This window comes from Pan troglodytes, chromosome 20 (assembly GCF_028858775.2).
Source record: "Pan troglodytes isolate AG18354 chromosome 20, NHGRI_mPanTro3-v2.0_pri, whole genome shotgun sequence".
NCBI lineage: Eukaryota > Metazoa > Chordata > Mammalia > Primates > Hominidae > Pan > Pan troglodytes.
This window is the reverse complement of record NC_072418.2, coordinates 7,373,105-7,390,227: the sequence shown is the minus strand read 5'-3', so window position 1 is coordinate 7,390,227 and position 17,123 is coordinate 7,373,105. Positions and strand designations below refer to the sequence as shown.

The 17,123-nt window shown below is 58.8% G+C and overlaps 1 protein-coding gene across 14 annotated transcripts in view; it reads right to left on the bottom strand.

The window, feature by feature from the left end:
* The window catches only part of KDM4B (lysine demethylase 4B), a 186,916-nt gene that overhangs the window by 111,730 nt on the left and 58,063 nt on the right, over nucleotides 1–17,123 (bottom strand). For 12 of the 14 annotated variants that reach the window (XR_010153676.1, XR_010153677.1, XM_054673181.2 and 9 more), the window contains 3 exons: nucleotides 9,387–9,552; nucleotides 2,407–2,582; nucleotides 1,144–1,258 (listed from right to left, as the gene is read on the bottom strand). Coding sequence is in view for 12 of the 14 variants with exons in the window: in XM_054673181.2 (XP_054529156.1) it covers nucleotides 1,144–1,258; nucleotides 2,407–2,582; nucleotides 9,387–9,527 (432 nt within the window). In the remaining 2 variants the exon portion in view is untranslated. The remainder of the gene's footprint in view (nucleotides 1–1,143; nucleotides 1,259–2,406; nucleotides 2,583–9,386; nucleotides 9,553–17,123) is intronic. The other 2 variants (XM_063801030.1, XM_063801031.1) reach the window with 1 other exon arrangement.

Sequence of the window (17,123 nt, the reverse complement as noted above, 5' to 3'; positions counted from 1 at the left end):
TCCCGAGTAGCCGGGATTACAGGCGCGCACCACCATGCCCGGCTAAGTTTTGTATTTTTAGTAGAGACAGGTTTTGCCATGTTGGCCAAGCTGGTCTTGAACTCCTGACCTCAAGTGATCCGCCCACCTCAGTCTCCCAAAGTGCTGGGATTCAGGCGTCAGCCACCACGCCCAGCCTCAGTTATTTCTTTATAGCAGTGCAAGAACAGACTAATCCAGACTTAGGGCCCATCTCCAAGATATCTCAGGATGTATATGCAAATATTCAAAAAAAAAATCTCAAATTCGAAATACTCTGGTCTCATGTTTGCTTCTGGTGGGGCCGGAAGCAAGGCTGGCTTATGCCTGGCTCCATGTCGGGGGCGTCTCCCTCAGGTTCTCCAGGGCGGGCTCACTTCCAGCCTGAACAGAATCCTCCGTGTCATAAACCGGCGCCCTCGGCTCAGAGAGCAAACCCAGTCCCCTGTGGGCCACAGCGCAGACAAGGTCCACTAAGCAGGGCGGAGCCAAGGCTGGCCGTGGCCTCAGGGCAGTCACAGCTTCCTGCTGCTGTTCCACACACACCCGCCACGCAGGTCCACTTCTGGCGTCCAGCGGGGCCTGGGGGACCCTATGCCTGAGGCCGGGACTCTGGGGATGCCGGCCAGCTGCCCTCATGGAGAGCCCAGGCTGTGTGGACAAGAGGATGCTCCAGCAGACCAGGCTCGGGATGGGAGATCCCCTCACCCCAGTGTCTCCGGGCCCTGAGCCCAAGTCAGGACCGGGTTGGAGCCGAATCCAGCAGGTGGCCTGGCAGGCTGAGGACTCGAGGCTCCACAGTGCCGGGAATACGAGTGGCAGGGACTGGGAAAGTACACGTGTTTGTAACACGCTGTGGGCCGGCTGCTGAGGCCTGAGGTGGGGCCAGGGTGAGCTCAGGGTGGGGGCTGCAGGGTGCGGCAGGAGGGGCCCTGCAAAAATCAGAGAAAGCCTGGCTTCCTCTTTCGTCACCACAGGGCGAGGCCCGCATCCAGAGCCTGGGCGAGGGGGTTAACCTTGCCTGCCTGGAAGCTTCATCTGCCAAGGCAGAGTCCCGTTCAGGGCCCTCCCACCACCACCCACCAGGAAGCTGGTCCCTGTTCTTCCCCGGAGCCTCATACTTACGTCATCATACAAAGAGCCGCTGATGTCAGCCCCGTAGATCGGGGAGACAAAGGTGAGGTTCTTCCAGTATTTGCGTTCAAGGTCGTCAAAGTCCTGGTGCCGCGGGGTACAGTACCTGGTGAACAAACACCCCAAAACCAGCTCAGGGTGAGGCCTGGGTGCTACGCAGCCCACCCTCAGCCACCTGGAACCCAGGGCACCCATGAAAGAGGCGGGAGGGGCTCTGCTCCGACTGCCCGCTGCCCCGCCTAGGGTACCACGCAACCTGCTTCCGGGTGGGACAGCGCACTTCCACGGGCGAGCAGTGGCCCAAACCCACGTAACCCTCCTCAGTTATCCTGGCCCGGGGCACCCACATCAGAACACACGCCAGGGGGAGTGGGCAGGGGACAGAGGCCCTGGGAGGCTCTTGTCATCCCTGTGTGGCAAAGACTGAGCTCAGACGACAGACTAGGGGGCTGGGAAGGCTGGGTGAGCAGGACAGACCAGGCTCTGCTCTGGTGCCAGAGCCACAAGGCACGTGAACCTCAGAGAGCAACAGGGTGGAGGCCACAGACAGAGAGGAGGGCACGGCAACGGGATGGGCCTGTGCAACACGGAGGCTACGTGGCTGTGCCTGTTGAACCAGGGAGCTGTACTCGGAACACTGCCAGTACACGCAGGTGCCATGTGTACCTGGGTATGTGCCCATAGGTGTGCCCACATGGATGTGCCTGTGTACCTGTGCATGAGCCTGTGTGTGCCTGTGTCCAGTGCACGTGCCTATGTGTACCCATGTGTGCCTGTGTAGAAACGTGCGTGTGCCATGTGTACCCGTGTGTGCCTGTGTATGGACGTGCATGTGCCCTGTGTACCCATGTGTGTCTACATGTGCCCTCGTGTGTTCCTGTGTCTGTGCCCCCCTGTGTGCCTGTGCATGTGCCCGTGTGGAGCCAGGGAGCACTCTCTGAGGAGGGGCCACAAGCCCAGGTGTCACAGGAGGGTGTGGAGGACGTGCTCCCAGGCCGGGGACCAGGACACCGCCCGACATGCACTGGGAAGCCCTGGGAAACTGAGATGAGGGCGGTGTGGGTCAGCCCAGGCCGGGAGAGGGTCCAGATCCACCCTGGGAGCAGGGGTTGCCACAGCCCACACGGGGCACACAGAGCAGGCCGGCCATGCTGTGGGGGCTGCGTGTACCGCACCTTCTCTGCCCCCAGGGCCCCCATGAGCAGGTGTGCCCCCGGGGGCGGGGGTCAGGTCCGCCCTGCCCGCCCCGCGTACTTCTCGCTGTTGGCCAGGCGGCGGTACTCGCCCACTGTCATGGCCTTCTTCTGGATATTGTACTGCGTGAAGAGGCCCGACTGGCCCGTCACCACCTGCTGGATGGGTGCCGGGATCACCACATCGTCGATGTCATCATACGTCTGCCGCGGCTTCCACTCCTTCGGGGGGATGATCTGCAAGACCAAGATGGGAGTCAGTGGCGCCCTCAGACCCTCAGGGCAGGGCCAGAAAGCAGACTGTGCCACTGGCTCCCCAGAGACCAGTACCCCCCAAGATGTGCACCTCGGGACACCCCCCAGGGGCACGAGGAACCCCCCCATTTGCCTTATCAAACTCCCCAGAAGACTCTGCAGCCAACAAGGGCCTCACCTGCTAGGGCAGAGCCATCCTCCAGGCCTGGGAAGCTGGGTACAGCACCCCCCCAGCACCAGGGCCGACCCTGACACGTGTGTGCAGGATTAGACTCAGCAAACGTAGGTGGCACTGGGTGTGTGTGTGTTCTGGCATCTTGAGGCTCAGAGACTCGTATTTTGAGGCATTTGTTGTTGTTGTTGTTGAGACAGGGTCTTGCTGTCACTCAGGCTGGACTGCAGTGGCACAATCATAGCTCACTGCAGCCTCCAACTCCTGGACTCAAGTGATCCTCCCACCTCAGCCTCCCGAGTAGTGGGGACCACAGACTTGCACCACCATGCCCAGCTAATTTTTTAAAAAAATTTTAATTTTCTCTAGAGATGGAGTCTCATTTTGTTGCACAGGCTGGTCTCAAACTCCTGGCCTCAAGTGATCCTCCTGTCTCAGCCTCCCAAAGTGCTGGGATCACAGATGTGAGCCACTGCGCCCTGGTAAGGCATTTTTCAAAACGGGAATCTTCATGCTTGGTCATAAGCGCTGCAGCTCACAATGCCCTCTGGCAGCAGGAAGTGAGAACTGCACCCACTGGCCACCAAGAGCCCAGCAGGGGCCACATGCACCTGGAGAACAGGGGTTGGAGCCCAGACACTAGCTCCAGTGGCTCCACTTGGCTGAGACCCACTATGGGGCAACCCAAGTTCTAGGAGCTAGGAAACACTGGGAAACAGATCCAGCCCCCATGGGCCTCCGCCCCGCCTGGAGTGCGCCAACAGGAAGTGCAGGCGCAGGGAGGGTGACAGCACCGCATGGGACAGGGGCCGTGGGGCAGGACAGGAGCTGTGCGGAGCTGGGCACTGTGCAGAGCGTGCTGGGGCCCAGCGCACCCATCTCCTGGGTGGGAGGAATGGCAGAGCTCCCATCTGACCGCTGAAGAAACTGAGGCACACAGCGATCCACAACACAGCCCAGGGCACCCTGGGGCGAGCGGACAGACTATGGCCCAGGACCTCTAGCCTGGAGGCCGCGTGGACTTCCACCCCAGAAAGGTCCTGGGCCACCTCAGACACTGGAACACACGGAGAAGACAGCAGAGGAAGACAAGGACCAGCACCTGTCAGAGGCGGCACTGCAGCCGGAACCCGGTGCCTTCACTAATTTAGAGTTAAACCGAGACAAGGCCGGTCCCAAGGAAAGGACAGTCCAGGTTAGCGCCGGCTCTTTCTGGAGACATCCAGGAGCTGAGGGACCAGGGCTATCCGGAGTACACACCTCACCCTGGGCTCCTGGCCTTGTCCCCAGCCTCATGTTCCCTCCTCTGGTGGGGGTGAGTCTATGGGCCGACAAGACCAGATTCTAGACTGCCGATGGGCACCACGGGCCTTCTGGGCGCCAGGCACCCTTCTGTGCAGGCCCTCCCAGCCGCTCCGGGGCTGCCACACCCAGTCCTGGGGTGGGCACTGCAGGCCCCACGCCTCCTTCCAGGAGTCGACCGGGCCACCCACTGCACAGGGAGAAGGAACTAACCCACCCGCTTCAGCTCATCTGCCAGGAATCTGGTAAGCTGCCCCTCCGTGCTCCGGGCCACCAAGGGAAGAGCTGTGTGTTGACGCCTGCATCGCTGGCAGCTTCCAGAACGGCTAAAATCCATTTACTGTCCCCAAGGACCCAGCGATCACATCAGTGAAGAAACTGTTTTGCTTGGCAATGAAAACACTTATCCTCCAGGTGCCTGTTAACGACGGGAAGGTGCTGCCTCCGTGGCCGGCATGCACAGGTTTCTTTAGCAAAAGCAGTAACAGCAGCAGCAGCCGCAGCGAGCAGGTGGCTCTCAACTGAGGGGGGGTCTTGTCCCCCAGGGGACACCTGGCCATGTCTGGGGATGTCTGTGGCTTTCACGACTGGGGGTGCTCCTGGCATGAGGTAGATGGAGGCCAGGGAAGCTGCTCAGCACCCTGCAATGCCCAGGATGGCGCCACCCCAGAGAACGATGCGGCCCCAAGTCCACAGTGCCAAGCAAAGAGAAACACTAATTTAGAGTTAAACTGAGATGAGGCCGGTCCCAAGGAAAGGACAGTCCAGCTTAGCGCCGGCTCTTTCTGGAGACTCTCCATGTCCACTGTGGCCACAGTGCAAAAGGCGCCTGGGGCACCTGTCCCTGGCACAGGCTGTGTCATGGCAGGGTGCTGGGGCAGCTGCGGGGCTGCCGTTCTCTTAGATTTCAGGGGAGCAGCTGAAGAGTCAGTGAGACACGAAGACATTGAGGAGTGGAAAGGCGAGAAACAGAAACAAAAGGGCCTGTGTCCCAGACACGAGACGTTCCTACAGAGAACTGAGTGGTATGGTCAGAGACCCACAGGCCAGCACTGCTCTGAATCACACAGTCACTGTCCCCCCTCTCCAGGAAGCCCCAGTCTGCTTCTGCAGGAGGGTTCCATGAACCTGGCCCGGCTCCAAATCCACGCCAAAGCCGCTGGCCGAGGGGAAGCCGTGAAGTCGCCTCTTCAGTGCTATTAGAGGAAACTCGCCCATGATCCTAGTCTGCTAAATGAACAAAAACACTTCGCTCCCGATTCCTCTGCTCTCGAAAGAACGCCTCGGGCTACATTGCTCATCTGTCCCCTCCACGGCGGGCACTGTGTAGTAAAGACATCTGGGAGCCACGCAGGAGGCTCCAAACACCCCCACGGCGTCTGCGCCGCACACACGGAGCCACACTCTAGGTGACACAGCCCAGGCAGGTGCTGACAGGCAGCGTGAACGAGGGCCACTTCCAGCTGGGCTCAAACCCGAAGGCTCTGGGAAAATCCCGCAGGGCGGAAGAGGACAGAAGTGACATCCCACAATCTGCCGAGACGCGAATCCAGAAGGAGGGCTCCAGGCGGGGAGGGTTGAAAAGGAGGCACTGAAAGCCGTTCGGGACATTCCTACTGCCACACTCAGGTCTTCCAGGCCTCCGGCGGCCCCTAAAAGTGCCTCACACGGGGCTCCTGGGGGGCCAGATTCAGCTGAGGCCAGGAAGGCGACCGGCCACATGCCAACAGTGAGAGGCAGATGCCGGCGGGTGGTACAGCTGAGGGCAGCCAGGGCCTCCCCTGCTGGCACCCGCCTGGGAGGCAGCTGGTGGGGGTGGAGGGGCACTGGAAGCTCCCACACCTCCCAACAGGACCCCCGACGGGGCCTTTCAGGGCTCCTCTCACCTCAGTGCTTCCCAAGTGGTCGGGGACACCCCGTGTGGAGGCCCCAGCAACTCCAGTGGAAGGCTTCCTGCACCCAGGGCACCGCCAGCTCCAGGGCCCTCTCAGGGCTGTGCCCACAGCTCCCGCCCCCACCGAGCTCCATCGGGCCTGCAGATCTCTGCTGGGGGCAGGGGCGATGTATAACCAAACACAGTTTTGATGGAACCAGGAAACCCCCAGCTCCCCCCACACACACATACATGCACGCACACACACAGTGGTCAAGGCAGGCAGACCAGGGTGAGAGAGGGACCCCAACACCCCCACAGCTCGCTCAGAACCAGCAGGGCACTGTGCTCCTTCTCCAAAGAGGCTGGCTGCCCCGAGCCAAGGGCCCCCCATTTGGAAGACGCAGGGCTGCCCAGGGCCAGAGCAGATGCTTCCCTGAGCCCATCTGTCCCCACAGAGCTGCAGAAGGGGGTGTGCGTGTGCCACATGCGGGTGCCAACGTGACTCTGCAGCTGCCAAGCTCTCTGGGCTGTGTGAGAGCTGCCTCCCCACCTCAGTCTCCTGTGTGCACGCGCGCGCGCGCACACACACACACACACACACACACACACACACAGAGACACGCGCACACATGGCCCCTCCACAGCATGGGACCCGGACGGCCCCCTACTGCCCAGCCCCCTCCACGGGTTTGAGAAAGGATTCTCTGCACTGGTGCAAGGAGAAGCAGCATGGGAGCTGCCGCTGCAGAGGCGTGGGAAGGAACACTCAGAACGCAAGGCAGGGAAACCACACTCCCCACGCTGGCTTAAGACGCCGGTGCCAAGAATCTTGGGGGAACTGGTCTGGGGGAGGTGCAGAAACCTGAAGCAGTGACATGAGGGCTCAAAGAGGCGACAGCCAAGGAGGCAGAGGGAGGGAGGGACGAAGCGGAGGTGCCAGCACGGGGGAGGACCCGGGAACCCAGGCTGCACCCAAGGCCGCCACGTGGAGGGCAGAGAGAGCCGGAAACACCGGGGCACGGAGCCCGGTGGGAGGTGAGGGATGAGGAAGAAGTGACGGGGCGGGCATTTAAAGGTGCCTCGGAAGAGCGCAGGGCGGTCTGAGATGCTGATTCCCCTCAACGTCCTGACATCAGGACGCCTTGGATCCCAAGCCAGAAAGGGCTGCTGCATCCTGGGAAATGTGGAAGTAGGTCAAGGGCAGGAGACAGAGGCAGATGCGGTGCCAGGATAAAGGGAGGTGACGCCTGTCCCACCTGCCCTACGTGCACCAGGGAGAGGAGGAAGAGGAGGACCTGGGCCTTTCCTGGGATGGCAGCCTGTGGCCTAGAGGGCCAGAGAAGACGGTCTGAGATGAGATAGGAGGACCAAAGCCTTTTAAAGACAGAACTGAAGCCGGGACGGCAGCAGCCCCCACCGTTCTGACCCGGACACAGATGTGCCATCATTCCCACATCGTCATGGTGTGTTACAGGCAAAAATCCAGCTTGGTGGTGCACACCTGTGGTCCCAGCTACTCGGGAAGCTGAGGCTGGAGGACTGCTTGAGCCCAGGAGGTCAAGGCTGCAGTGAGCCGTGATCGCAGCACTGCACTCCAGCACCCCAGCCTGGGCGACAGAGCCAGACCCCCTCTCAAAACAGAAAAAACATCCATCTTGGAGGGGAAGAAAAGATGGTGCGAGACTGCTTCCCTAGCTCTACAGCTCAGAGACAAAGAAATAACAATGCGAGTCTGATACCGAAGGATCACTAGGAGAGAGACGAAGGCTACTGACAAAATCCAACAAAACCAGGGAGTGGAGGGAGGGGCTGGGTGGAGGCGGCCCGGAAAGGCAGGAGGCCTCAGCGCTCAGCAAACTGCGGCCCTAGGGCCGAATCAGCCCCTTCCTGCTTCTGTATAGCCTTTGAGTTAAGAAGGCTTTTGTTTGTTTGTTTTCATTTTTAAGTGGTTGGGGGAAAAGAAAAAAGCAGAAGACGTGAAAACAATATGCGTTTGCCCTCCAGCATCCAGGAATAATGTTGTATTGGCACAGGGCTGTGCACTTTCATTCACCCGGTGTCTGGTTGCTCTTTCTGGCTCACAGAGCCTAGGCGTTCACCCTCTGGCCGTGTGTAGAGACTGCCCGCCAACCCCTGGCCTAACTGAGGAAGAACAGCGATAGTCAAACAGCAGGCAACTGGAAGAACCCAAAATGCAAAGATGATTCATCTTCCAAACTGAGGGGTGAGCACTGCTCGAACAGGCTCACACCCGAACACAGAGACTCACGGACCACGGCAGCCACCTTCAGAGCCGTGAAACGTGCAGCACGAACTTTTAAGTTTGTTTTGTTTTGTGAGACAGAATCTTCCTCTGTCGTCCAGGCTGGAGTGCAGTGGTGCAATCTCAGCTCACTGCAGCCTCAACCTCCCTGGCTCAAGTGATCCTCCCGCCTCAGCCTCCCGAGTAGCTGGGACCACAGACATGTACCAACACCACGCCTGGCTCATTTTTGTATTTTTAGTAGAGATGGGATCTCACTGTGTTGGCCAGGTTGGTCTTGAACTCCTGGCCTCAAGCAATCCCCCTGCCTCAGCCTCCCAAAATGCTGGGATTACAGGCCTGGGCCACCATGCCCAGACGAGCAGCATGGTACTGTACATACTCAGCATGTGGGGTTCGGGGGTTTGCTGTGTGTATTCACGTACACACGTGCACAATATGCCGAGAGAGAGAGAGAGAAGAACCAATAACAGTGCTGCTTCCAGGGAGAGGGTGGGGGACTGGGTCGGGACAGGGAGGAGGCTCCTGGTCACTGTGTACCTGCGCTGTCGCCCTGTTTGAGTTTTCCTGACCCAGTCACTCTGCCATCTCAAAGATTGTTTCTGGTTTGGTCTGACTTGGTTTTTGAGACAGGGTCTTGCTCTGCTGCCCGGGCAGGAGCGCAGTAACACGGTCATAGCTCATTGCAGCCTCTAATTCCTGGGCTCAAGCAATCCTCCTGCCTCACCCTCCCAAATAGCTGGGACCACAGGCATGCACCACCATACCCAGCTTAAAAAAAAAAAAGTTTTACTAGGAAAGTAAGGCCTTCCTGGGCACTGAACACCCCTGGAAGGCGTCCCTCAGTGAGACGTCAGCTCACGGCCAGAAAAACCTGGTGCCCTACTGCCCCTGGGCTTCACTGCAGTGTGGCTGTGTGTCCTCACCACCCCCTGCCAGCTCCCTGGAGCCAGGGCCTGCACCGGCCACTTCTCAACTCCAGTGCCTAGAATGGTGCCTGGCACATTGTTGGAACTCCACAAACAGGCACTGGTAAACGAGCTGGGAGTGGCCCCGAAACATTCCACGTGCACAGGCCACGCCTGTGGGGCTGGCTGAGCTAGGACCCAGGATGTCCGCAGGCCCGCGGCGCAGGCTGATGGAGGGCCGCGCTGGGGCCAGGATGTCACCCACCTTGGCCAGGCCCGCCCGGTGGGCTCCCTGCGACTCTATGTAGGCCACGTATTTGTTGAAGTCTTTAAATTCTTCCATGGTTGGGCGAAACGTCATGATTTTACAGCTGGGGTTCTGGGCGCCGTGGTCCTCAGACCCCATGGCTGCAGCTGTGCGGGAAGCACACCTGTGGAGGAAGACGAGAGAGGGTGAACCAGCGGTGCCGCCATGCCCAGCCCTTGGAGCCCGTCCTCCCTCAGAACGGAGCGTGCTAAAAATACCGCGGCCACCAGGAGGACAAAGGCGGCTGGGCCCTCGCGGCTGAGTGAGGGCAGAAGAGAAACCCACGAGCGGCCTCGTCACTCTGCTGAGCATAAAAGGCACGAGGGCTGCAGCTAACGAGAAGCAGAGGCGTCCTAGTTTCTAAGGCCGAGGCGACACCGGGAGCCAGTGCGCTAATTTTAAGCGGGGCCTCGGAGAGAAAGGTTTACGTATCAGGGACGCCACCGGTGTGTCAGCGTCCGCTGCACATCAGTCTCTCTGCTCTGAGCCTGATCCGCACGAGAGACCGCGGCACCTGCGGGTTTTCGAAGGTGAGGGCGGCCATGGGTGAGGGTCACACGCTCAAGGGCAGGGGGACCCACCCCTCGGAGCAGGCCTGTGGGTCACGGGGGGCTGGCTGGCTGCTGCCAGCAGAACTCAGGCCCTAGCAGGAACCTTGACCCAGGAGAGCGGCAGGCCCGCCCAAGACGGCTCATTTCCTGCCATCATAGCTGCCCAGAGTCACGCGGGTCATAAACCAGCCCACCAGCCCTGTACAGAACGGGGGATTGCACCAGGCCAAGTGATTCACTGACGGCACCCGCCTGGAAACATCGGAGTCAGACTGTCCTCTCCACGGAGGCTGCGGGCGGGAGCGGCTCCCTCCTGTTCCAGGTGTTGCAGGGTGGGAACTGGTAGCCCACCCCGACCAGGAAGGGACTTTGATCACAGACTCTGGGGAAGGGTCCTCCTTGGCAGGTTCAATCTCCAAAGGCAGAAAGACGACAGAATCCCTCTAGGATTCGGAAACAAGGACCCAAGTCCACACAAACCCAAAAACTTAGAAAAAACTTAACAAAATCCACCTCCCCACGCTGTGACCCCCAAAGTGATCTAGAGTGTGAAGGAAACAAGGCAGGGAGCCGCCCAGACAGTCCCGGGAGCGGGGTTTCCCAGCCACCAAGGTGCAGCCACCCGCTCCTGAAGGCACTCCCCACTGCGGGCACTAGAGGGCAGCATGCACCCAGGAATCTGAGCAGGACGGCAGGGAGGCCCCAGCTAGGCTTGCACCGGCGTCCAGAACCCTCCATCCTGACAAAAGCAAAGCTGAGGTCGCCCCCTGGCCTCCACCTACTGCCTTGGGTCCACCCCATACCCTGCCTGCAGCACACAGGGCTGATACCCAGCGCTGAGCCCCAGCCCTGACGTCACACCCCCGGCTGGGCTGCTGCTGAGAGACCCCCACTGGGTTTGACAAAACCGCACAGCTCCAAGCCCACGTGGGCTGAGGCCCTGCCCGCCACCCTTGCTCTGTGCAGAGTCCTCGCGGCTTCTCCCATGGGGCAGCCGCAAAGCCAATGTCTGCACAGGGGGCCCCAAGTGCACCGTGCACGGCACGTGACCACGTGCAGCCTAGGAATGTAGACTAGACGGTCACAGTGTGTGTCAAGGCAAGGCACCTGTCACAGTCACCAGAGCTGCCTGTGCCCAGAGACCAGCCTCTGACTGCGCGGGGCCTCCCAGGCCACCACACTGTCCCAGCGGGCCCCTCGCCCACAGCCAGGTCCCAGTACCTAATCCTCACCTGCGACCCCGCCAACCCCACAGGCCCCAGGATCCCCCCAACGCTGCACCTGCCCTCCCGCTCTCACCCGGATGTGGCCATGTAGTGTTCACCCAGGGCCTGCGCACTGTCCCCAGGGAGCCACCGGCTCAGAGGGAGCAGAGGCCGCAGCTGGACCACTGTGGGACCCTCAGTGCCGGCCTGAGCTGGGCCAGTAGCCACGATGGGAGCTGCCAAGGCACCTGTCAGGGCAGTCCTCTGGGAGGACTGGATGGCAGAACGCGGTCACCTCAGGCCTCCTACTGGTCCCCAGCCCTCAGAGGCCGGGCAAAAGGCCTGAGGCCATCCCTGGATCTGCCACAAACAGTGCCCAGATGCGGTGGTGGCCACAGTGGTCCCCACATCAGCACTTCCCGGGTCTCTGGCCCTGCTCTGTGCATCACAGATGATGACATGGTCGACTGAGCTTATTGAGGAGGCACAGAGGCCCACAAGGGGCAGTTGTGGGCCTAGGCCACATGGCACACAGCTGGGCCACATGCTATGCCAGGGCACTGCCATGACCGCATGAGTCTCCCCCTGCGCTTTGGCAGCTGGTGGAGGCGCTGGGACCCACGTGCACCCAGCAGCCCCTGTCCCTGGCTGCCTCTCTGCAGGCCGGTGCACACATGGCCTCTTCCTGCCTCCCTGTAACCCACTGCAAGGGCCATCAGCTCCCAGGAAGCCCTCAAGTAAGAGTCCTGTGAGGGGCTGGCCCACCCCCCTCTGCAGGCTCTGACCTCCAGGTCATCAAAGCCCACCTGCCCCACAGGACTGGCCACAGGGTGACCTATGCAGTATGGGGCCTGCCACACTCTCATGTCCCCCAGACCAGCTGGGCCCAGGAAGGACAGGGCCTGGGGCAGGGCTGGACGGCTCAAGGGATGCCTCAAACTCGTGCTCTGTACTACAGGAAAGCGCTAGGCACGGTGGCGCACACCTGTGGTCCCAGCTACATGGGAGGTAGAGGCAGGAGGGTCACTCTAGCCTGGGAGGTCGAGGCTTCAGTGAGCTGTGATTGCGCCACTGCACTCCAGCCTGGGTGACAGTGATCCTGTCTCAAAAAATAGATAAATAAATAAATAATAAAAAGGGGGGCTCCCCACACCTCGTGGGGTTGTGGGGGCTCATCTGGAAAGCACGTGGCCACTGCTGCCAGCAGCACACCCTGCAGTGTCAGGTGACAAAAGCCCATGGCAGGTTACGCATCAAAACCCACGCTGGGGAGACCCAGACAGCCCTTCCATCTGGAAGGTGGAGCCGTGACACCAGGAGCCACTCTCAGCACAGGGACTCAGGCACTTCACCCACCACCGCCCCCTAGGGGCAACTTGGTGCACTTTTTTAAAAACTATTGTTTTTTGAGACAGCATCTGGCTCTGTCGCCCAGGCTGGAGTGCAGTGGCACAGTCACGGTTCACTGCAGCCTCAACCTCCTGGGCTCAAGCCATCCTCCCGCCTCAACCTCCCAACTAGCTGGGACCACAGGTGTGCGCCACAACACCTGGCTAATTTTTGTACTTTTTGTAGAGACGGGGTCTTGCCATGTTGCCCTGGCTGCTAATAAACGCCTGGCCTGAAATGATCCTCCCGCCTTGGCCTCCCAAAGTATTGGCATTACAGGGATGAGCCATCATGCCCAGCCATTTGTGCCTTTTGAAATGACATGCTTAGGAAGTAAATCATAAAGAGAAAACTAAAAAGGTCCACAATCCCCACGCGCCATAACCTTGACGCACGTGCAACACAGCTAAACAGGGAAGAGGGAATTTACTGAAATGCAGTCCTGTGACTGACCTTCCAGGTCACCAGGAATGTGGCCGACAGAGGACACAGGATGACTCGGGGGCATCAGACACCCTGGAAGAGCCAGAGGAGCTGCCCGGCAACAGCAACATGCTCACAACGGTGCCACGCCAAGGAATGGGGCTCTCAACTCAGAGGCAAAGACAAACAGCCCAATAAAAATGGGCCAAGGCTGGTGGGCGCGGTGGCTCATGCCTGTAATCCCAGCACTTTGGGAGGCCAAGGCAGGAAGATCACTTGAGGCCAGCAGTTTGACATCAGCATAAGCAACATAGTGAGACTCCGTCTCTATAAAAAATACAAAAATTAGCCAGGTGTGGTGGTCTGCACCTGTACTCCCAGCTACTTGGGAGGGTGAGGCAGGAGAATTGCTTGAGCTGGGGAGGCAGAGGTTGCAGTGAGCCAAGATTGCACCACTGCACTCCAGCCTTCCAGCCTGGGCTACAGGAGCGAAACCATGTCTAAAAAACCAGCAAAAAACAGGCCAAGGACTTGGGCAGACAGCTCTCCAAAGTAGACAAATGGCCAACAAGCACGTGAAAAGGTGCCCAGCAGCACTCAGCACCAGGGAAATGCAAATCAGAACCACAATGAGCCACCACCTCACACCCACCAGGATGGCAGAATCAGAATGACAGACGGTGACACTGTGGGCAGGGATGTGGAGAAATTGGGGCCCTCGAACACAGGCTGGCAGGACGGTGATGTGGGACAGCTGCTCTGCAAGACAGCTTGGCAGTTCCTGGAAATGTCACACATAAATCACACTTGACCCAGCAATTCCACTCCTGCGTATCTGCCCAAGAGAAATGAAAACATCCGTCCACACAGAAACGTGTACACCACGTCTGCAGAAGCACAATTCCCAACAGCCAAAGGTGGAAACGACCCAGGTGTCCACCAACGGAAGAATGAATCAACACAACACGGCCCATCCATGCGGTGGAATATGACACAGCCATGAAAAGCAACGAGGCTCTGACACAGGCGCCACATGGAGGAACCTTGAGGACATCACAGTGAGAGAAGCCAGACACAAAAGGCCGTGTGTTACACCCCAGGCTACAGGGCTTCTCTGTAGGGGATGCCAATGTTCTCCACTGACTGTGGCCAGTGCAGTGGCTCGCACCTGTAATCCCAGAACTCTGGGGGGCTGAGGCGGGAGGGGTGCTCTAGCCCAGGAGTTCGAGACCAGCCTAGGCAACGTAGGGAGACCCCATCTCTACTAAAAATTAAAATAAAAAATTAGCCAGGCATGGTGGTGCGTGCCTGCCAACTACTCAAAAAGCTGAGGCAGGAGGATCACTTGAGGCCAGGATTTCGAGGCTGCAGTGAGCTATGACTGCACCCCTGCACTCCAGCCTCTGGGCAACAGAGCAAGACCCTGTCTCTAAAAAGTAAATGAATAAAAATAAAATCAAATTGTGATGATAGTTGCACAAGTTTTTGAATATACTGAAAACTGTGGAACTGGACACTTTAAATGGGTGAACAAATGAGTGTGCAAATTATATCTAATAAAGCTCTTGGCAAAAAAATTAAAAAGAAGGCTGGGTGCGGTGGCTCACGCCTGTAATCCCAGCACTTTGCGAGGCCAAGGTGGGCAGACTGCCTGAGGTCAGGAGTTCGTGACCAGCCTGGCCAGCACCATGAACCCCATCTCTACTTAAAAATATGAAAATTAGCCGGGTGTGGTGGTGGGTGCCTGTAACCCCAGCTACTCGGGAGGCTGAGGCAAGAGAATTGCTTGAACCCGGGAGGCAGAGGTTGCAGTGAGCCAAGATTGCGCCATTGCACTCCAGCCTGGGTGACGAGAAACTCCGTCTCAAAAAAAAAAAAAAACTGAAAAGAGAGAGAAGAAAGGGAGGGAGGAAGAATGATGGAAAGAAGAAAGAATAATGCTCTCCTGAACTCGCAAAAGAAGAGAGGAAACTGGCACTCTTCTCAGCTGAGAGAGGCCAAGGAGACATCCCCAGCCATGCAAACGGCAGCTTCATCCCAGACCTTTTGTCTTGGGGACAGGCGGGGAGGCGTGGGAAACAGCCGGGTGTGAGCCGACACTATGGAGTGGTGGTGGGCTTCACGGTCACAGAGAGACACATCCTTCCTGTGATTTGGGGTGGGCGCCACAGTGCCTGCTGTGCATGTTTAGCAGCCCTGGCACAAACACACAGATGTGGAAACAGATGCAGGGCAACCGTGCCGGCTTCTGCCTCTGCTGGCCTCTGCCTGGTGGCACCCCTGCACCTGCCGCTGCTCATAGTGCTGCTGCCAGGCCCACCCTTCCTTGGAGACCCCTTTCTCTGTCTCCCGCTCACGGGACTCTGGGCCTCGGGGTGCCGTGAAGGCCTCAGCTGGGCCAAAGGAGGCCTCGGCTGCCCCGTGGTGTGAGCTGGCTGGAGCCAGGCCAACATAGTTCCCAACAACTGGGACCCTCGGGCCCTGCTCCCACCGCCCTGCCCCATCCTTGTAGAAGATTCTAGACAATAGCTAATGCTGCAGAAAGGGGGCGGCAGTCAGCTCCTATGGGGACACCAGGGCAGGGGTAGGGAGGGATTTTATTACCAACTATTGTTTGAATTTCTCTCGGTACCATGCCAGTAAGTTTTTACAAAAGCAGTAAAGCTCTTGATACAAACTCAATTTCAAAACCACAAAACTGCCTTGTGCCCACTCTGTGCTGCCCCCAGCCTACCCCACCCTGACCCATCCCATGGGCAGCTCTGAGCCAACTTGCCAGCCTCGGGAACCCAGGGCCCCAGAATCCTCCTCTGCTGAGCAAATGTGCAGGCCCCACCACGTGCCAGGCAGAGTTTCGGTTCTGGGACGAGACAGGGCCCAATCTGGAAGACTACTAATTAACAACGTCACAGAGGGGCGAGCAAGAGTTTCGAAGACAAATGAAGGCCAGACACGGCAGCACACACCTGTGGTCCCAGTGCTCTGGGAGGCTGAAGTGGGACACTCGATTGAGCTCAGGAGTCTGAGGCCGCAGTGAGCTGTGATCACATCACTACACTCCAGCCCAGGCAACAGAGTCAGATCATCTCAAAAACATTTTAAGGCCAGGCGTGGTGGCTCACGCCTGTAATCCCAGCACTTTGGGAGGCCGCACACATAGGGTCTGCAGATTCTACAGCTGCTCCTGGCTGGGGGACCGCAGAGGAAGCTGGGAGACCAGGGCAAACTCCTGGGCTTAGCGATCCTCACCTCGGCCTCCCAAAGTGCTGGGATTATAGGCGTGAGCCACCACGCTCTGTCCCTGGGTTTCTTCTTTATTCGGGGCTCAAGACATGGCCAACATGGTGAAACTCCATCTCTACTAAAAATACAAACATTAGCTGGGTGTGGTGGCAGGCGCCTGTAATCCCAGCTACTTGGGAGACTGAGGCAGGACAACTGCCTGAACCCAGGAGGCAGAGGTTGCATTGAGCCGAGATAGTGCCATTGCACTCCAGCCTGGGCGACGAGTGAAACTCTGTCTCAAAAAAAATTAATAAGTAAAATAAAATAAATAAATAAATTTAAAAAAAAGGAAAAAGACAAATGAAGTTGGTTTGGGACCAGAGAGGTCTGGGCGGCAGCGGGGCTGCGTCTGGAAGTGATTGTCAAACACGCAGGGGTGCAAGTTCTGGGCGGTCCAGGGCAGGAGGAAAGTCTAGGCAGAGGGAAGGACCCAGCGAAGCCAGGGAAGAGCTAAGGGCCCAGAGGCCGGATGGCAGGGAGCGCAGAGGAGGCGGCAGGATCGAGGCTAGACCAGGGTGGGCCCTGGGGGCTGGGCTGGAAGGAGCCTGCCCTCCTGTGGGGTTGGAGGGGAAGCCGACGGGTGGTTCAGAGCAAGGAGACACGATCCAACCGAAATTTCTAGAAAGCTCTCTCTGGCTGTGGGAAGTGGATGGCAGGCAGGGCTGGCTTCCAGGGCATGCAACCCCCATGGGTACCCCAGGCCCCACTCAGTTAGATACACAGTTTAAGGCCCGGCTGGCCCCACCTGAAGACTCTCCATGGTTTTAGCACGGGAACCCTGTGGGTTCATTTCACATACGGTCCACAGAGTCTACAGCTGCTCCTGGCTGGGGCACCACAGA